This window comes from Ambystoma mexicanum, chromosome 11, assembly GCF_040938575.1.
Source record: "Ambystoma mexicanum isolate Mex_15411 chromosome 11, UKY_AmexF1_1, whole genome shotgun sequence".
In the NCBI taxonomy this organism is placed as follows: Eukaryota; Metazoa; Chordata; class Amphibia; order Caudata; family Ambystomatidae; genus Ambystoma; species Ambystoma mexicanum.
This window is the reverse complement of record NC_090934.1, coordinates 836,244,147-836,266,268: the sequence shown is the minus strand read 5'-3', so window position 1 is coordinate 836,266,268 and position 22,122 is coordinate 836,244,147. Positions and strand designations below refer to the sequence as shown.

At 44.7% G+C, this 22,122-nt stretch overlaps 1 protein-coding gene across 2 annotated transcripts in view; it reads left to right on the top strand.

Annotated features, from left to right (window-relative positions):
* The window catches only part of HPS5 (HPS5 biogenesis of lysosomal organelles complex 2 subunit 2), a 1,306,927-nt gene that overhangs the window by 681,235 nt on the left and 603,570 nt on the right, over nt 1–22,122 (top strand). For both annotated transcript variants that reach the window (XM_069623788.1, XM_069623787.1), the window contains exon 11: nt 3,800–3,958. In XM_069623788.1, the coding sequence (XP_069479889.1) occupies nt 3,800–3,958 (159 nt within the window). The remainder of the gene's footprint in view (nt 1–3,799; nt 3,959–22,122) is intronic.

The window sequence follows — 22,122 nt, the reverse complement described above, 5'->3', positions numbered from 1 at the left end:
AGTAGACGTTGTGCCTCAGCCAGCAAAGCTGACCCAAAGGCGAGCTTGAACACTGGAGAAGCCATCCTGAAATGTTGAATTGGGATTTTCAGTTCACTGTGAGTATTCTGACACTTCTCTTGAGTTTACTCTTGCTCCGTTTTATTATTGTACTGCAAGGAAGCTATGGTAACAAACAGTGCAGACAGACACAAGTGATCACAGTTCAAGGGTGTTTATTGGACTTCAATGGGTTGGTAAATCACCTATCTAAACCAGAATCTATGGATGGGAGCAAGCTATGACTATCAAATAATAATATTGCAGTCCTAGTGGAGTCTGTCAAAATAAAAGGGCCTATACTAATAAACCTATTGCCAATCCTTACTTCTAAATACAAAATGGTGTGGGATAACAATGTACGCAAAAGAAAAGTGTTCAAGAAATGATATGTCAGGATAGTTGAGCAGTTAGCTTCTCTGAGCTCCCAACTTTGAATCCCGCACAAGCAGACAATGAGCCTTCCAGACCCCTTAGTCCGGTCCTTCCAGCAATCTTTAAATTACAATTACTGAAATGACCTGGCTGGGGGTAAATGGGAAGTGGATAGAATAATAAAGGACAGGTCCCCTCTGGAAAGCCTCCTCTTCAGAACCTTTCTTCTCTGGATACCTGTAAACAAATGCATCTATTGGTTACTCTTGCAAACTCCGTTATCTCCCATAAATATTGCTAGGTCCCTTGATTACCTGTCTACCTCCACACCAAGCTTGGCGGTAACTGTTAGACAATGGAATTATTCTGGATCTGGTTGCCTCTGAAATGTAATTCTGCTGCAACCTTTGTAATTTATTTTCTTGTCTTCGGCCTGAATTTTAGAACTATTAAAACTCTTTAACTGCTTCCTCTCTTATAGAGGGTTCTAGTTGCACTGTTCCAGGAACCGTAACACAATTCTTTCAACTTCAAATCATTTGCCTCCGAAGGGGAAAAACACTTCTTTCTACTTAAAATGATCCACGCTGATGACCCACGCTGCTCGCCGCAAACAATCCGCTCACCTCACCTCTTTATCAGCACACGCCAATGCCAGCACTCCGATGCCACCTTCAAAGCCTTCCTTCACCCGACCTAAGCTGTGCAGCTCGTGCTGACTGGAATACACAAGGCTGTATTTCTTTAAAGTAGTTGCCGACGCTCCATCACATTGTAAGGTGCTTTATTCTAAAGTGGCCCATTCAGTTCAGTAAACGCATGTATCTAGATCTTAATGACTGAACAATGGTATGGTACTAAAGTACTACCATGTGCACGTAGCTCTTGCAATCCTCCTGACCGTGCGCACTATATGAATCTCTTGCACAGTGAATGGAGGTTGATATTTTCAATTGATCCATAGCGTTTTTTACATTAGTACAAAAATATACAGATATTAAGCTCTAATTCACTTTCTTCTAAACTTAAATAACTTGGTTTTATAACATTGCACTCAAGTTTCTCAACAGTCACTTATCTCTTAAACCGTTGCAGGACCACTTCCATTCACTTCACACAATTCACATTTCACATTGCTCTTCTGCTTTCGTTTCCTTTCGTCAAGATATAGTGCAGAGACCTTTGATTGAGCACATTCACAGTGCCAGACCACTCTGTCAAATGTATTGCATCTTTTCTTCTAATGTTGAAATATTCGCCAGCAATTTAGCTTCACTTGCGTCTTTCATCACACATGTTTAACAATGTTCCTTCCAGTGCTCACTTTACAATGTTGCCGCTTGCAACCTTGACTTCAACAAAGACTGGTCTCCCCAAGTGACCGGCTTTGTTGTTCTCTGTCCCTTCTTTGTTCTTGGAGCCAAGGACGACACCACGGCGTGTGAAGCTCTTACCAGCCTTGGTCAGTTACGCAGGTGGACCCTCGATATCTCTGACACACAATGCAGGATTCTTTAGCCTTGTTTCTGCCTCTTATGTTTTCTGTCTTGAAGGTTTCTTGAAAGTAACGGCTTCCTGTCAACGAGGTCAAGGGTGTTGCCCCTCTCACGGACCTCTCATGCCTAGCTGTCTTTCTCCCCTCGTTCAACTGTAAACTCGAAACTGCTATACCTTTGTGTGTTTTGCCTCGCTCATAGTGTTCTCTCATGCTCCGCCTTTTATCCGTGTGGGGAAGCGTAATGGAAGTCAGGTGTGAGTGATTGTCGATAATTTCCTGACCTCGCCTAACCATAGTATTGGGACAGGTCATGTACACGGCTTGGGTGTGAGTCTGTTTTCACCCAGAGCGGGCTGTCTGTGAGAAAGTGTTTGTGCAGGAAAGGGGGCCAGGGTTGGTTGAGTTTCTAAATATCCCAGGTGATCCTCCAGCACTGGTCCACCCCCAGAGTCTGGATCCAAAGGCGAAGGCCATGCCCTGGCCACCTGAGAGAGTGATCTGTGGGGACTAGCAGGTCATTCATCTTCGTGTTTCTTACAATACCCAACCCTGTAACAAGTCCCCAAGAAATATCTTGAAAATAATGGTGTTTGTATTTGTGTTCATGTTCCCATCTCCCTCACATGACTGTACATAACGGATCCCATTTCTCCAAAGCATGGCTACAGAGAGAAAAGGAGAGGGGTTTTGAGAAGCAGAGTATTTTGTTTATGTATCAACTGACAATGCTGTTGCTGCATCACAATGTAATGTTTGTATGCCTGTTGCTGATCATGCTTTCTTCTGCCAGCATGTCTCATCCCAGACACAAATAAACACAAGTAAAACACAGAGCCCTGCAATTTCCGGTTTGTGAGTGACAGTCCTATCCCCTCATCTCAGTCTTACTCTTAGTCCTATGTCCCGCGTGCCTGTTCCACATCCTAGTCCTTCTCCTTCTTGTCCCAGCCCTGCGTCTAGTCCCTTGTCCCAATCAAACTCCTACTCCTGTGTCACTATTCTCCCATCCCTATTCTCCCATTCCATCATGTGTATTCCCTTGTCCCTATCCCATGTTCACTCATCCATAGTGCTTCATCTGTATTCTGTATTCCCTGCAGTACATATACTCATACATGATCTCCTATATCATATATGTCTGTATTCTGTTTTGGAGTGACACAGTCCTACATTTTGGCACAGTAGTGAATAGGTAGTTACGGTTACAACATTCTGTTGGACATTTTTTATGGCCTTGGGTAGTTGCGGCTTGCAGGTGTATTTTAACATTTTTGATGTGGTCATGCTGCATGTTACACAGAATGGAAGCATTTTATGAGGCACCATAGCAGGCTGTGTAAGCTTCAACCTTCGGGCATCACCTGCCGATTTAAAATGTTAAAAGTAGTTGCTCAGTCAACAGAGACTAACTGCTCAAGTAATAAGAGTCGCATGCTTAATGGTCATTCAGCTTGCATGTTCTCTGAGATTGGGCTGTTATGTATGGGTGCAACAAAAGTTGCTGCCTATACATTTAAAATTCAGTGAACAACTGGAAAAGCCCAAACTATTGTCTTTTCCAATGCTTGTATTTAATGTTGTGGAGTGCAAACCTACCCTAGCAGCCGGCTCTACTCATCCTGGCATGAGACGGAGATTAAAAAAGAAAACTAAGTTTGATTTTGGAAAGAGTTGAGGGAGGGAACTTAAGAGACTAATATAATGGACTTGAACTTCCAGCTAAGCAGTTGACATTTCACATTTGCACATGATTCAACAATAGGATTAATTGAACAGTAATAAGATATGTGCTTTTGAGGAGGTGCAATACATTAATTGGAAGAATTGAAAAAACATATACATAGTCTTTCTCTCAAATATTTTTCAGAATTTTGTCTGTCTTTTTAGGCAAGGAAAGTGATACCAATAGACAGACTGGAAAACCTGAAAACACAACTGGATCCCTCAGCCCAGTCTGATATCATAAGCCAACTTGAGGAGATGATTTCAAAGCTTGAGCCATTTGACTCTGCCTGCAGCAGCCGTAGAAGCAGTATCTCGTCACATGTAAGTGTTTTAAAAATCCTTGAAACATTTGTCTATTTTGATAGTAAGAAGCAAATTAATAAATACAACAGTATGTATCCTTGTGTACTCTTACATGCAACATCCTTGGTGTGTGCTTGTGAATAGCAGCACCTTGTTGGCTGTGTCTGTAAATTGGCAAGCTCTTTTGTGAGACTAATGGTGCATGCCTATTTTTCCAATGTGCGTTGATGTGAATGATAAAAGCCCTCTCCAGCCAATAAACAAGCTGCAGATGGCTCAATACATGAAACTGAAAATATTCAAGGATCTGTGGGCTCGTCACAAATTCTTTGGGGTTTCCTTTGGACTGGAAACTCTGTTATACCCCCAGACTTTTCTTATTCAGCTTTCTAGCTAGGTTTTAATTTTGGAGTGGTTTTGTCATGCCTACCACCCCAGGATCCGTTACTTACCCCAAACGGTCCTATTTTCCAGCATCCTCAGCCTTCAGAACGGCCAGGCAGTTCTATACTCAATGGAAATTGGCCGGGAGACGCCACTGAAAGAGCTCGCGTCACATGCCCAACGTACACATCGCGTTGCTCAGGTGCACGTCAGCTGACATTTAACGAGGCGGATGCCTTACAGCTGCGCTTCTGATCGTTTTCGGTATCTGCGTTCCGGAGCTTGCTTCTGCTGTTCTTCGCAGCCGCTCATCTTTCCATCGCAAGGAGCGGTTGCCTTCCCCCGTGTTCCTATGCAGTTTCAGGCAACCTCCCAGCTCATCTCAGAGCTACCCTTTCTTCCGTGTTCTTACGAAGCTTTCTACAAACTTTCACTCTATTTTCATACGGAGCCCCGTCGCGTTCCTACGCAACGCTCTTCATCCTGTTGCTTTGTTCCAAGACGGAGCCCCGCCACGTTCTTACGCGATTCAGCAATTTCCTGATCTGTTGATTACAGAGGCCCCAGCTGCCCGCCGCGTTCCTACGTGACACAGCAATGTCAACGCACTGCAATCAACTCCCTGCAGAGTCCCGCTCCATATCCATCCAGTTCGGCAATACTATTATCCTCATTACTCTTTCTCACTCTCCGTAGACATTTACTTCCATTGTGGGTATACAACCTCTGCTAAATCCCATCCTACTTGCAGGAGAGTTTAGTTTGACAGTCTCTGTATTCACCCCTGGTCAGGACTCAACTGGACCTTCAACTTCTGTAAAGGGCTTGTCTTCCTGGATCAAGGTTTTTCTTCTCCTCCTACAAAGTGCACAGAACTTTGGACGCTTACCTGTGTGCACCAACCTGACTCTAGTGCGGCCCTCGTTCCGCCCGGTTAGATTCCTCACTACCCTCTCCTTGTCGTTGTTTTCCTTGGATTCATCAGACATTGTTGGGACTTACCTGTGGCTGTACATCCTACATCCAGGTTAGTGTATATAACATAGGTTCTTACTGTCCTTTTGTACCAATAGCCTTCTAATAAGTCCACTCTCTATCGACAGCCTGGTGAATCTTGGTCCACTCCTGCCCTTCCCACTAATAGCTCTCTTTGACTGTGGTTTTTACTAGTCGGAGAGTGACATTAGTTAGGTTTCTCTTGACACACTACGTTCTACCTCTGACAACAGTAGATGGGAGAAGACATTGAGTGTATCCTTTGCAACTACCAGTCTGTATCTTTTAAGTGAACCTTAGACATATCGTTCTGTATCTGTTGTGTTTCATTGTCACAAACCTGGTTATAACAGGTGTGCTGACTCAACATGGAGTTTGAGCGAGACCTTGCATGCAAAGGTTTGGGCTTCTCAATCTAGGTTTGCTACCAGTCGACATTCTTTCGCAGGTCTTTGTATTTGTTATCTGGTCACACATCGAGGGCCCTGACCATGGAATCTGTCTGTGTAATGTCCTCCAGCCATCTTCTTTGTTTCTCCTACTTTCAGCAATTGATGGGAGATGGGAGGCTCCATAGCTTCCTCTCGGTTCCCTTGTGGGATGCGTGGGGATCCTTCATGACCCTCTCATTTTCAAGTTTTTTGCTTGATCTGTGCATGCATTTTTCTTTGTGAAGGGCCTGGAAAATCACCATTCCTCTTAATTTATTATTTTAATGGCATCCAGGCTCTCTTACTCTGTGAGGCTATTGTCCTTTTTCTGATATAGACCTTAATATTAGTATATGCTAGTGTGAAAGGCTGCTTTCCCCAATAGAGAGACTAAAGATACGTCCGCCAGACCCAAATCTTGAACACTGACATTAAGAAGGCTTTCCCTTTGATCAGCAAAGGTAGTGGGTGCAGTGCCACTGTTACTAGTTGGCCAGGCATGCTAAAGGGATTTTCTTGGAAAGTCTCTGGCCCGCGTCAAGCAATGTAGTTCTGCAGATGACCGAAAAAAATTGCACGCAAGACCAACTAGATCGTATATTAGAGGTTGCAAGATTTGCAAATTAATGAAAATGTGTTGCGCGATGTTCGGGAAGCATTGTTCGCAGTTAAAATCATTAATGCTCCGTTACTTGCAAAGAAATTAATAAAAACATGTTGCGCGATGTTCGGAAGGCATTGTTTGCATGTAAAATCATAATGTTAACTTACTTGTATAAATATGATCTTTATTTTGCCAGAAAATAAGGCATTGAAAAACGCAATGTTAGAGGAAAGACCATATAATGAAGATCTCGCAAAATTAGGAACAACACCAAACAGTTTATCGTGTTCGTTGATAAAGTATGAAAACACAGCTAAGGAAAGATTGTTCATGCTTGTTTAAAGGAGACATCCTTTTTCCAGCGTCTTTGCTTATTGTTAATACACAGTATACTGGCAGTAGAGAAGCCACAAAGATAAGTGCAAAGTTTAAAGTTAAAAATGAAAAAAGTGAGATTTTAGGGGGACACTTCAAAAAAATAAAACATAATTAGGTGCAAGTAAGTTACACGCTAAACTGTGTTATTTACATGTCTGGGAAGGAGATCATTCATTGTAGTCAATGTAACTGTGGCAAGATACATTTGGTTTTATTTATATGTCAGAGCATAGGATCTCCTTTATAATTTTGCTACTAGGTATATCCAGGTAAGTGATGTTCAAAATATAAAGAAGGCAATTTTAAAGAAACGGGGGACACACCTGCACCCCAAAAATTGCTACAATGCCAAACCTGGATAGCTGGGGACACCCCCGCAACCTCTGCTCTCAAAGGTTGGTATTTTAGGCTAATACCATAAAGAAAGGTCAATTTGACTAGATTCCAAAAATAAGGTCAATTTAGACAATTAAAAAAAGGTCAATTTGGACAATTAAAAAAGGTCAATTTGAACCATAAAAAAGGTCAATTTGGTCATTATGTCAAATGGGCTAATACAATGCAGATACAGTGTTTTGCATCATCGAATGTGGAGAAGCTCACATGGAAAAGGTGATAAGATCCAGGAGGAGGTGTTAAGGGTTTGGAGGAGGTGATAACATCAGGGGATGATTTCTTGAATGATGTGGTAGTAGTTGTAGAAAACAACAAGGCTCAGGGGGAGATGGGAGCATTAGGAAGCCGGAGTAGATGCAGGGAGGAGGACGCAATATCTGAAGGAGGTGGAGGGGAAGGGAGCAAGAAGAGGAATGTTTTTCTGAGCCCGTAGGCTGAGGCAGGACCAGACAGTGCAGGGATGAACTAGTTGGGGACAGGTAGGTTACAATCGGCACAGAAAGCAAAGGCAATGGAAGTGCAGGGATACAACCTAAAAGTTGGAGAAGGGACCTGGGGAGTAACAGTTGCTTAGGTGAATTCCTGGATCCAACTCAAGCTATATCTGGATGAGATTTAGCAGAAACACCAGGAGGAGTGTCAGGAAGCAGACCTAAGCCTGACCCAGGGGAAGAGACTTGACACTAGATAGCCATGTGTACAGAATATAGGAAAGCCTGCAACTATGAAGCCTGCAAGGACTTACAGTCACACTGAGACAAGATGACTTGGAGTTCACTTTTTTGGTGGGAAAGCTTTTTGCCTGATAATAAATACTTGCCCATCATCTGCGCCATATCTGTCAAAGCTGGCTGCTCCCTCTGTGGTTCAAAAGGGGAGATTAGCCACATAGCTTGTCCTCACAACTTTCAGGATCGGGGTCAGAGGCATAGTGTAGACACCCAAAGTGGCCTGTTCTGCCACCATTCGTCACAAAGCCTGGTGGACTCTACAAAGGGCATGAGGACAGTTTACAGATGAAAACAAGTAATTTATTGGGTTGTTCATAAAGAATGGGTCAATGGAATGGATAAAATACTGGATCAGACTGTCATGATCTCTGCTTCCAAAAGGTCAGGGTTTTCCCAACTCCCTTGGAAGCAGATCCATAACCCAGGTTCCGAGTGCCAACCAGTCCCAATTGGGACCTTTTGGACCCAGTCCTGGCGCCAGTGGCACCAGGCTCATAAATATGCCCAGTCCCAGCGCTGGAAGCGCCGGGCTCATAATGCTTGGGTGGACTTACCTGCAGCAGACCATGCTGCTTACTTGCCTGCCAGTTGAGCCTCTGATCCTCTTCTGTTTGGAATTACTTTTCCTGTTGGGTGGGGCAGGAGCCACTCCCTAGATTCAGAACACTGGAACTCTTCTGGAAAGCAGGAACTCTTTTCTTACCTAGGCGTGGCTGTGGAAGGAGACACCTAAGCACTACAGGAGGCTATTTAAACCACACCCGATGGATGAATCTTGCTTTGCGTTATTCTGCATCCTCTGCAGCAGAACGCTCATCGTGTCTTCTGCATCTGATCCTGGGCCTAAGGAAAAAGGCTTACCATCCTGAATCCAGTCTTCAGCAACACCTATAAAGACCAGAAAGAACAGGTTAGCTTTACGGTCTTCAGTGACAGCTCTTCACTTACCTGGTCCATCGGCTGTCACCAACGCCTCGCGCTGCATTCCGGCATCTGAAAGACAAAGGCTTACCTACTCTTCGTGCGCTCCGGAGGTCTTCACACTGCATTCCGGCATCTGAAAGACAAAAGCTTACCAACTCTTCGCACGCTCCGGAGGCCTTCGGCGCTGCATCCCGCATCTGAAAGACAAAACAAGGTGCGTTTAAAGACATTGGGGAACTTTAATACTCACGTGCCATTACTCCTTTCCACATCTAACCCAGTGGGCATTCCGGCACCCTGCAGCCGCTCCGAACTTGTACCTGCAAAATAAAAAGACAGTTAGAGCGCATCGTGAAGCAGGCAACAAGCGCTTACTTACGTGCTTCCAGGCGCTTCTATTCATCACACGGGCTCCATCTTCAACTCACTTCAGCCCGTCATCCGCCATCGCCGGAACCCTGCAAAACAAGAGACATCATTACTAAAGACTTTAAAGACATTAGAATTACTCGAAACTGACCGTTCGTGCAGTAAACGACGGACAGCAGTCCTCTGAAGTCAAGAGGCCTGCTCCCCTTATCCAGTGAAGAAACTGGTTACAGCACCCTGCCCCGAGGCAGATGAAGAGCACGGCGTTCACTTACCTAAGGTGAGAGCGTTAACCTTTGGGGTTCTACAGGAGAAGAGAAAGGGAAGAAGAGAGAGACATTCAATAACCCAGTTCCTTAATCCCATATTTTCTATCTGCAGACATCTTACCCTTCGAGTCAGACATACAGTGCACAGAGGTCCAGCCCAAAGAGCCAGCCGTGTGTTACACATCACCTTTGAAGATACGGTATACGCCCAGTCAAGACCGGCGCCTCTACGGGAATCAGGTGAGCGTTACACAGAATAGCAATCTTATCTGGTTGTTCCAGGTTTGTAGGTTAAGTTCACTTAACTCTCAAGAATCTTTGTGTCTTTCCACAGTATCCTCACACTCTTGAGCCAATCAAAGGTTTCTGGCCAGCGAATGGATAGCTTGCAGCTTGGCCATCTCTTGACTGCTGTACTGAGTGGTTGGTTATGCAGCTCCTGATTCTCCTTGCTGGTGGACCAAGACGTCTGCAGTACCCGCAATCTCCACCAGAGCTAGATTGGAGGAACCACGGGCTGGTATCTGAGCTCCTCACACTGTCTCTGTAAAAACGGTCCTGATCCTACAAGCCACCAACCCACTCTTACTAGACTTGTTGCCTTTCTGACCTGAGCTTGTTCCTAAGAGACCTCTTTCTGAACTTATCGATCCAGTGGGAGGCTAAGGGCGTAGTACAGATATGCGATCTGAGGAAGCAGGGACAATAGGCGGAATTCCAGAACATCGTGTAGGACCATGATATCCATGGAGGTCAATTTCTTCTACATAACAGTATGATAACAACGATCAAGAAGAGATGGGTAGAATGGCCAGACGAGGAGGATATGGAGGGAGGGTTGGACACATGGTACGACCTCTCAGAGGGAGGGCACACAGCCTCCAGGATATATGAACAGTAGTCAGAATCCAGCAATGTGTAAGTGCTACAGATGAGAGAATGCTGGGAGGGGGAGCTCCAGAGGCCCTTTAGCGAGCAGGAGCGGGCCAGAGTGCTGAGATATCCAAAGAAAGTGTCCAGGAAAGCAAGGTTTAGGCAAGCGCAATTGTACCTCACACATAGGGCATACCTTATGCCCAGAAGGATAATCATGATGAAACTGGGACAACCTCGTAATTGCCCCAGCTGTTCCAATGAAGAGGCAGACATGTTGCATATGTTTTGGACCTGTCCAGTGATATAGACCTTTTGGGAGGGAATCAAGGAGAAAGTGGTGGGAGGTGGCATCCAGATGCAAGAATGGAACCCTAAGTCGTACTTACTGGGCCTTTTTCCAAGTGGAGGCAGAAAAACGACGTATTTGGCCAAAATGAAGGACCTGGTGTGCATACTGGCCAAACGACGGATAGCAATTGCATGTAACTCCAGGGCAGGCCCAACAGTAAATAACATGTTTTCACTATTGATGGTCAACTAATTAAGCAATAGAGCCCAAGCGGCGGGGGCATTACCGACTCAGGTAATGCCCCGGGGCCCATAGGTAAGGCCCCGAGCGAAGCGAAGTCGGTAATGCCCCCGCTGCAAGGGTTCTATTGCTATTAGTACCTCGGCCCGCATTATTTGCGTGTCCGGGGCACTAAAAGCATTTTTTTCGGTCCCGAAACGCTGCTGCGTTTCGGGACAGAAAAAAAAGACCAAGAAAATGGCCGCCGCCATAGAAGGGGAACACAGAGTCTGTTTCTCTTTTCCATGGCGGCCATCGGGAGCGGACGCGCTGGGAACACAAGTGTTCCCAGCGCGTCCGCTCCCGAAAAAGGATCAAAAAGAAGGTAAGTGGGGTTGGGAGGGCGGGAGTGGGACAGGGAAAGAGGGGGAAAAAAAGAAAAAAAAACGTACCTGTGTCCCCAGCGGGGGACGAGGGAAGCCCCCAGCCGTGTGGAGGCGCAGAGTGGGGGATGGCCCCGCTCCGAGTCTCCACACGGCTGGAGGATTCCCTCGTCCCAGCTGGGGACGCAGGACCAAGAAGGTAAGTTGGGGGGGCGGGTGGGAGGGAGAGAGGGGAATAAAAAAAAGAAAAAAAAAGACTTACCCGAGTCCCCGGGGAGGCTCGGAGCAGGGAAGGCCCCGCTTCGACCCTCCTCATTGGCTGAGGGGATACCATGCCCCCCGCCGGGGACAAAGGCTGTGGAATCCCAACAGAGGGATTCCTGGCCGGGTAGGGACCTGCCGAGAACCAATCAGAATGCTTGTTGCATTCAGATTGTCTCTCGCCAGTTACTAATAACAATTAAGAATCTCTACTGTTTTTATTTTATTTCTTATTTTTAGCTGATGTATATGAACTTCAAATAGCCGAATGTAAGGCTCTCTTTCCCTCCTGAAGAACTGTCTGATATAACACGTGTCGAGGATGTGAGGATGTTACTTTCATTTTCTTATAAACATTTAAAGAAATGAACTTTGGAACAATTTACAATTATAATAACAAAAACAAACTCTCGAAAAAATAAAATTTTCTCTCTTTACCAACAAAAGTGATAACCAGCAGAGGGCACAAACAACTAGGTTTCTGCTTTTTGTTTTAAGCCCATTTACTGTGCCTAACTATAGACTCATAGTCGGATCTTCAGAGGTGGGCACTGGCAGAAAACGGGGGTGTGGACGAGGGCGGTACAGAGGGGAGAAGGGGAAAGCGGGCAAAAGATACTGGCATGGAACGCCCTGATGCAAGACCTATTTGGACAAGGGGCAGAGAGCAATATAGATGACCCCAGGAGCGGGGACGAAAATTATCTAGGAAATAGATAAACATATGGCGTGTGCCCCCTAAAAGGAGAGGATGAGCAACAAAAAAGGATTTGGGAGCTGACCAAAGGGTAGCGTTAGACCAGGACAACATGGCCGCAAACCGCTCCACGAGGACAGTGAAGAAGCGGAATCCACGCGGAAAGTGCCAGAGTGATGTTTGTTTGGTTGTGTACTTGTTATTGTTGTTGGTTGTTGTCTAAAAATGATAATAAACAGCTTTAAAAAAAAGACCTCTTTCTGGTGCCTGCTCTTGGTCTCTACCCTGTTCTAACTCTTGTTGTATTTCCTAGATCCTTCGCTACAAGCTCGTTCCTCCTCTCCCCTAGCTCACAAACCCTGTTGAAAATGTGATTCTCTCTCTGTTCTCCTTAAGCCTCCTATCCGTTTCTCCACAGACCTCTTTCTTTCTAGCTCCATCTCATTCCATGTCCTCTGTTGGTCTAAGCTTTCCATCCTACTAATTTGATCATCACTTCACCATTACCTGCACTGCATTTCTCTTCCCACCATCTCTTCTTTAGCTCCTAATCTCTCTGCCACCACCTTAGTTCCTTCTTCCATCACTTCTTTTTCTTGTTCCTCCACCTCCTCCTGCTTAGCTCCTACTCTCTTTATCTCTTACTTGTCTCAGCCTCTCCTTCCTCCAGCTGCCTTAAAACTCACACAAACATATTCTTAAAACACCCACACGTGCGCTGTCTGGGCTTTCTTTTATATGTCCCTGTACCCTTCTGTAAGTCTGCGTTCCCTTGAGTGTTTGACATGTACATGAATTTCCTGTATGGGGCATGACTGGACATTTGCCAATCTATTCTCTTGTTTCAAGTGCGTGCATTTGAATAGTCCATGTCTTCTGCGGCTGCCGACCAAACTGGTCAAGGCTAGTCTGCCATCTTAGATTCAGTGTCGGTCCCATACAGGCCTGCACTAGCGGGAGCTCTGTGTCTGGCAATTGTAGATGGCATTGCTTTGGTATCTGCTTCACAGATTGTTCTTGCTACCCTGAATGCAGTAAACCGTGTTAACATCCTGGTTGTCGGGCAGCTTCACCAAGTAGATTCTAAAGTATTTTCATATCACAAGGGCCCGTAATATTTCAAACTTTGCGAGTATAACCAGCAATAATGGTCATACCTCTTTAAAGTCTGGATGTTACTGTGGGACCAGTGTGACAAGTCCCTTACCTAAGTGGTGTTGCGTGTAAGCAGGGCACCTTCCACATGCTACTCCCAGGCCTTGCAGCACAGAACGAGTGGAAGCACCTGACACCTATGGGTCACCTCTTTACACACCCAAAGGGTCAGGCGAGGGACATCATTTCAAAGGGGAATTCCACTGGGGGTTAAACATCAGAGACTGACCAAGTGTTATTTGAAGAGCAGTATCTTAAATACTTTTCTAAACCGCAAAGGGATGGCAGCTGTCCTAATATGTCCTGGAATAGTTACAGTAGAAAGGATCAATCTAGTGGATATCAGTCCACCCTCCGCTGAAGAGAATGGGCTTGATTAAACTGTGAAGGCCATGTCCCATCTTCATGAGGCAACAAGAAACCTCTGATACAGTTCAAATGTATTGGATCTCGTCAATGAAGTATAGCCTTCATCTCCAAGCATTTACTCGAGCCCCCTCCACAAAGAGCAATTCAACGAAAAACAAGAAATTTCGATGGAAATGCTTCAGCTAATGTTTCTAAACCACGTTATGTACCTTGGGGAAGTACATCCATCATTTCCTAACTCGTCTGCCTTTCACTCCCAATTGTAAGACAGACAGCATGCGGACTCTTTGTTTAAGATTGATGAATGCGTATTGAATTTAAACAGTTGCTGGCTTTCGAGTCTGTTAGTGAATACAGTTTTCAAACATATACTGAATGGTTATAAAAACTAATTTAAAAAATGACAATTTCAAGTCAACATACTAAAAATAGGCTGTAATTATCGTTGTTATGGAAGGTTTGGCAAACGTCCTGATGTCGAAGTGACTTCTCTACAACCAAATTGTGGAAAAAAAGAGAAAATCAAGTGAGTTGAAATCAGATCAGCAGCTGTGTTAAATTGAAACTTTAGAAAATAGTGGCAAGTAATCTTGCTTTTTGTCAACAGCTAGATGAGTTTAGTTTACAACAATCTCCAAAGAGGATATTTCTTCTTTGAGCGGGTTGCTGATTTTCAGTAAAGCAATGAAATGTACAGTTGCAACATATGGGCAGAAATATGGTGAATTCCTGTTACGCATTATGACCTGGTCAGGGTCTTGACCCTGTCAAGGGGGAGCACAGACCCCTCCCAACCCAGGATTGGGCGGTCTACCAGGGCAGTTGGCAGAGCTGATCCTACCGCGGAGGTGGAGTGAGGGAGTTGGGAACAGTACCTGACTCTCCTTAGTGTGTGTTATGGTGTAATGGCATTGGCAACAACCTTGCAACCCCCTTTCTAGCCAGACCTCTTCTTTTTTTCTTACCAACATATCCTTCACGGAAGGCCCTGACCGGCCACAGAGAGAATACGGACCAGTGTCCTGTGAGAAAATTGAACACCACATAATACTAACTACTTCTAATCAACCAGTCGAGCAGATGTTCCCAGCCAGCACCACACTAGAGAGAAAACAAGAAAGATCTTTCACAAACTTGGACGTCCGGGTAAGTCTGTGCTGCGAGAATAAAATATTCCTTTCCCTCTTGTTGACTGCGGCGAAACGCAAAAAGCGAGCATGGCTTACCAGTGCTTTTACAAACTGTACTGTGGAAATCCAACCACCAAGGGGAAAAGATAGGATTAGATTGGCCCCAGGAGACTGGTAGCCACAGAAGCCAATGGAAACATTGGGAGATTGAACTAGGGTAGGCTGGGCTTTAACAGCCCAGTCAAACAGAACAAGGATTAAATGTGTTCAGATGAGGTCAAGGGCAGAGTTGTTGGACCAAAAGACCTGGCAGAGGAGAGTAGAAGGTGGAAACAAGTGTTGCAAAGATATTGGTGGCGGTAGGTAAGGCGTTGTGTGTATGAGAGAGTGGTACCAATTATAAACGTCTGGGGAGAGAGAGGGTGTGTGGCTGGGACAGGGCGAAAGAGTGAGTGAGCGAGTGAGTGAGTGAGAGAGAGAGAGAGAGAGAGAGAGAGAAAGAAAGAGAGGGGTGAGTGAGAGTAAAAGTAGGAAAGGGGCATAAGTAGAGGTTTGTAGGACAGTGCAAGTGAGTGAGTGAGGGAGAGAGTGAGTGAGACCGGAGGGTTGTGGGGGTGAGAAGATAGTGGTAAGGAGAAAGGGGGGGTAGAGTGTCAGCGGAGTAAGGGGAGAACGAGAGAGCAAGAAGGTGAATGAGAGAGAGAGATAGAGCGAGAAATGACCTGGAGGAGAGAGTGTAGAGAATGAGGAAAAGCAAGGGAGAAATGAGGATTAGGAGAAGGTAATAGCGGAGGAAGGAGAGAGAGTGTGCGGTGTGAGAGAGAGACTAGCAAGATCAGAGGGAGGTGGAGAGTAAAGAGTGGGATAGTGGAGAAGGTGGGAGGAGGGGAGAGGAAGGTGGGAGACAGGCCATGAGAGACTGAGTAGGAGCGATGCTTGTGGGAAGGAGATCGAGAGCAACCAGAGCCAGGGTTATTTGAGCAAATCACCTCTGGGAGATAAATAGAGACAGCCATGGCCTTTAGGACTTCCTTTAAACCAGGTTACACCTAGACAGTAGGGGATACTGTACGTTAAATTCCAGTCTCTGAAAGTTGGTTAGGGGAATAGGGGCACACCTGGCTACAGTGGAGGGAACCCACTGGAAGGTGGAGAATAGACCAGGCTACCCCTTATACCACTGCTAGTAACGATTATTTTTTCTTTGTGCTGCTTTCCCTACTGTGGTGGGCCGGAAGGAGTCAGACATTTCGAAACTACTTTTATTTAAATGGTAATAGAGTGGCCTAGTTTTCCCTCTTCTAAAGCGGTTTCACTGCCTATCTAAAGCAACTAAAGGTGCTCATCTTTCGTCAGGAAGTCGCAAAGAAAGAAAAGTCGTCCGTCCAAATCTAGTTCTACCCTGACCCTACCACTAACAATCTAAACTTACAGTTACATGAAAGTGGCTTAATTCTCTTAATGCACCAGTCTTTTCCAATGGCTTCTTTACATCAATGTCTTTATTCTGGTTGTTATTTATTTAGCACAATCTTCAGAAATAGTCTCTTTTTTTTCTTGAGCTAACTCTTGTAATTCTTCTACAGCATTGTTGGATTTGATATTCTCTTCAACAAAGTATTTAGGCCAACCTTCGCCCTGATATGTTTCACTTGTTGTTTGGAGGTGTTAGACCTCCCACAGTCTATTGATCCAGGGTCTCTGAGCTTGGTTGCGGTTTCTGTCCACTCGATATTTCCCCACTTATGGATTCTCTCTTTATGGCCACTTTCTGTACTTGACAATCTTGTCTGTCCTCCTCTGTTACCAGACTTTATTTCACAGTTTCTTATCTTTGCAGCTTGTTCCTCATATAGTATTTTCCCGTTGTTATTAGGTTCTGCCTTGGAACCTTCATAGACTTCCCATGCAGGATTATTCAATTCCCTTCTTCTCAGCTTTATACAGTTCCAAATACATATCAAGTAACTCTTTGTGAGTACTGGGACTAGTTTGTCATCTCGTTTTTGTTTGCCCCCAGACCGCCTGCTTCTCCCGTTCTCCCCCTTATCTCTCTGCAGGCTATGGAGTGTTGCAGGCACTTGCATTCGCTCGGATGCTCTACTCCGGTACCAGGTTTCTCCTTCCTTCTCTTCGTCGCATCGTCGTCTCCGTCTGTCCTTCTGCCGTATGCGGAGCGGGTGATTGGGAAGCTACTCGAATTCCCCATGACTCGTTCGTTCTTCATGCTCATTGGTCTCACGTTCTCAGCTTCCCTTATGCCGTACCCAGGCTTTACCGCTTGGAAGCTGCTCGCTCTTCCAGTTACCTTCTCGGATGGTCTCAGTGTGTTTGGTTGGGTGCCCTGCCCACCACAGTAGAGATGTGAAGTTTCAACTCTCCACCACGAAGAGGAGACTTGCAGCACCAATTTTGTTGTTCTCGCCACAATGATCGCCTTCCGTCATTTTCCTCAAGTGGCCATCGCTTTTTTTGCCACCTGCTTCGTGTCCTGGGAGTCCTCTGAGGTCATCTCCAGAGTGGTGTTCCAGAAGTCAATGTGTCCTGAGTGTCCAGCTGTCCAGAATCCGGCCCATCAGAGCACAGAGCCACAAACTGAGAGAATCAAACTTCAGGGAGTGAGTAGAAATACCTGTTTTGCCCCACTCCCTATTTCCATAGGGTTGTATGAGTGTAAATTCCTATCGCTATCTCTCCATTGCCTAGCCTTGAACGGTGGTGTTCTGGCCTAGTATCCTCCCATGGGTCTCTTCTAAGGTGGTTGGATTGGAGAGGGTCTTTTTAAGACTTTTTCTTCTTTTTACTATAGCAATAACAACCGAACCAGCTGGCTGGATCAGTGGTAACAGCCCAAGCCTGAGGGCCTAATCGATGGGGCCCAGTGCAGTTACGACCTGATCCGGATCACTGCATCCGGTTTTAATCTGTATGCTGACAGCATTGTATTGTGTTTCAATCAACATGCAGAGCCCCTCTTCTATTTTCATGGCGGCCCAGAGGCTGGAGTTGCAGCTGCAATGGCCCTGCCGCCAAAGCAATCATGTAAGTGGTGTAGGGAGGTAAGGGATTCAGATCTGAGGGTAGGAGAGGGTGAGGGGAAGATGATGAGGTGGGTGAGAGCAGCCTTTAGGTTACTCAGAACATGGGCTTGGATTGTGCATATCAGCCCACGATTCGAACAACCTAATTGTCTGGCTCCCCCGCTACAGGTGCTAATAAACTTTGGAACACTTACAGTTTTTTGTTGGCACTTTTGCAGTCTTCCTAAAGAGACTCCTAGCCTCCTAAAAATACTTATATTGGGACCTGTGACTCTAAGGGCACAGGGCCTCTTATTTTGTAGCCAGGGGCAGACTTTTTCAGGTAAGAACCATACTTCTAATGTTTTGTATGGTGTTTGTTAACTTCTTTATTCTAAACCTATTAGTTCTCAAAGTGTAGATTACTTACCTGGTTCTATTTCTTTATTATTTTGCTTTACCACACCCAGTCTATTGAAAAGTTATTAGAACTGCATTTAAAAGTAAAGTGTTAGTGCTCTTATCAGAGCACTTCACGGTGAATGTTTATATATTAGTAGTGAATCTTTAGGCTGTTACTTACCTGTGGTTTTTCATTTATAAGATTTGTCTATGGTCTAAATAAAAAACTATAGTTCTATGCATTCTGCCTAACTTATATTACTAAGAGTGCTCTGTGTGTGCTTAACTGAAGGCTTCACAACCGCCTAAGTCTGAACCTTGCTGATCAGCCACACTACCCAGATAGAGTTTGGCTAGACTTTAGTGTTTGTCCCTGTTCATCAGAATAGCGTGGCTTCTCAGAATCTGTCCCAAAGGGCTGAGTCTGAAAATCCATCTGAACAACCACTCTCACTCCAACCCCCAAAGAACCCTAATCCTATTTAAAATAAATCTTGGTGAAAATGTATCCTCTTTTATCTGTTGATTATTGAGGCTATCTGTGACACGATACATATGCCAAATGCATGATTTGCATACTTATGTCAAATTCAGTAGGATGGATAGAAATTATGCAGGTTCATAGTTTGCCAAACTATCGGGACATTTATGGTATGCAGACATAGGAAGTTTGATATTTATCTTACTACAGGATACATGGTGACTGATTTTAGATCAATCTACATTTTCCCCACAGGGCGGAGTGGTTAGTCAAAATCACAATCATAAACTAAAGTGGGTAAAAAAGTTAAAGAAGAAATTAACTAAATAAGTCTTGCATGTTATCTAGAAGCAAGGATTTTAAATGAATGATGGTATCTATCTATATATATATAAATGCTTAGATATATTTCCGTACTCAGCTGATGCAATTTATCAGTATTAGGTTGCCCTCTGCTGTCCAAATGGCAACAGCAACCATTTCAACAAACAGAATGAGCACGGTTCTACGCGGTCACCTTCATCTTCCACTATCGCAAACATTTGGAAGTTACTACTTCTACCCTCACTTCTCTTCAAACAGGGCACAGCGATTCCAGCATCATTGACCAGTTAATTACCGGCTTAACGTTAGTCTCTAAAGAGCTTAGATACTGTTCTTATACTGCTGATACCTCTCATTCTATCTGATACGTTTAGCCTTTTCAATGACCATTAATAAGTTACAGGGACCTACGCCCCCTTCCTAGAAGCGATCAGTGGTAATTCTGATATTTAAGATGGGGGACAGAAGTGACCCTATGAATTACTGACCGATTGTGATCTTTAAGATATGCTAGAACAGCGTATGTTAGGCTGGGAACAGCTAGTTACACATAAAATCATATTGCTTATACCTCAGTTCCTCCCCTTATGGACTTACTCGCCCGATTTGAAAAGATTTCGGGCTTTACAATAAACGGGGCCAAATCGACGGGTCTGAATCTATCGGAACTCCCCGACTCCCTGAGCACTCTCCAGAAAGTTTATTCTCTTAACTGGGAAAGTACTTCCATCACTTACCCTGGCGTATAGTCGACCCCAACATTCACGGGACTGAGGAAGGCCAATATCCCCAGCCTATTTAAAGCATCTAAGGAAACGCTGCAGAATTGGGCTGCACAAGAGATATCCTGGTTAGGGCGCATTAGCCCAGTTAAAATGGTCTTGCTTCCTAGACTCCTATACACATTCCAGGCACTCCCCATACTGATTCCTGAACGAGACATCTTAGATTTACAGAAGGAAGTGGGCCGTTTTGTTTGGCAGCGGAAAACACCAAGAATACAGCGCAGGCTCTTGACTCGAAGTAAACAACTGGGAGGTCTAGGTCTCCCCTCTATCCCCCGTTCTTATCAGGCGGTGCAAATTGCCGCCATTCTGAAGTGGTCTAATCCAACAGAGGTCCCCGAATGGCAGGACATTGGGCAGAACTCTATTCCTATCCCTCTCTGCCATCTGCCCTTTCTCCCACGAGAAGCATGCATCTATTGAGGTTCCCTTCTCCCATCCACATTGGTGACACTCCGCTGTTGCGATAGATTCCGTTCACAAAGGGGGCTTCCTCTGGGTCTTGGTCCACTCTCCCCTACCACACAACATCCAGCCTTTGCCCCCAAACTTCAACCTAACTCATTCCAACTGTGGTCACACGGGAACCCCTTAAAACTGCGAGATCTTTATGCAGACAACCAGCCCTTGACCTTCGCCCAATGTAAAGAAAAGTTTACTCTCCCAGAAACTGAAAGGTTTAGATACATACAGATCCGCCACTGGACAACCAACCCCATCATAAGACAAGCAGCTAATAGGCCCCCTATGGGACTGGAGTTGATAGCTTCAGAAGGTCAACAAACACAAAGAATAACTACCTGCTACTGTCTCCTGGAGGCAATCCCAGAGGACGAGCAACTTGCTTATACCTCAGCGTGGGAAAGGGAATTGGGGATCCAAGTGCCCTATGAATCCTGGCAGAGAATTTGGGCTAGATCTCATCAATCTTCCAGGTGCACGGCTATAAGGGAATGTGCGCTCAAACTGTGCTTCCGTTGGTACTTCTCCCCCAAAGGTTACACGCTATGAATCCACATTACCCTGACACGTGCTGGCACGGGTGCGGAGCGAGAGGAGACTTGGGCCATCTATGGTGGCACTGCCCAGTCATTCAATCCTACTGGCTTGAAATTAGGTTGACGATCAAAGATATATGCGGCTAGGTGACACACCAGAGGATGGATCATATCCGCAATCGGGTCCCAGAGGGGATCTGATCACCCACCTACTCATGGCAGCCCGACTCACAAGGGCTCGATTCTGGAAAGAGGTAGAGGGCCCTTATGTAGCCTACTGGTGGGTAAAGGTCTGGGAACTGTTTGGAATGGAAAAATGAACAGCTTCAATAAACGGCAAGGCGTCCAAGTTCTCCAGGACTTGGAGCCCATTCTTCGAATATGTAGCTGAGAGAGAACGCATGTTCTAACAGCCCAAACTGCTTAAATATCTTCTTAAGCCATGATTGCCCTGGATTATGAACTGTACGCTATGCTGGGGTAACCTACCTGGATTTATTTGGGAAAGGTTTCTCTCGAGAAGAATGTTAATTTTGGCATTACTGCTGGTGATGTGAAGGCTATATGTATAAATGGTTTATTTTTTTTTAATGTTTTCTCCTTCTCTCTTTCTCTCTCTCCCCCCTCGCCTTTCCTTGCTCGCTTTCTCTTTTCTCCTCCAACTTTCCTTTCCTTAAAGTTTTGGGTCTTTCAAAGAAGCTTCCTGCCAAAGTTTAATGAAGACTTTACAAAGCGTAGATTAATTTTACCTATGTTAAAATGAAATGTGTATCTGAGGATTAGTTGTTTCTATTGGATCCGACTATCTGATTTATTTATGTGTATCAGTTGAGGATTTCCTCCTGTTTTGTTTTTGTTCTGTTTTATGTAGTCTATGTGTGGTCTTTATGTCTTTGTAATGTCCTATGTTGTGTTATTTATTCTTGTTTATTTATTTGTTTTTTAATTGTAATATTTTGAATTAGGTATCTTATATTGCGATTGATACGAAATGTGTCTTGTATTATCAGAAATGTTTCAATTTTTATCCGCGATTTGGACTTTGTTTTTGTTTCTGTACCTATGAAACACTGAGTGTTATGTTTGATACTCTGTTTGAACTTTTGGTAATGTATATTTTGTTTATTGAAAATCTTGAAAATAAATAAATGTTAAAAAAAATGAAATTTCGAAGCGCTGATTAAGCTGTTCGATTAATGATGTATTGCTGTATTATGTTCTGTGATGAATTTCATGTTTGATCGATATTTCAATAAAAATATTTTGACAAAAAAATCATATTGTTTGTTTTACAGTTGAGTAACAGGGTAA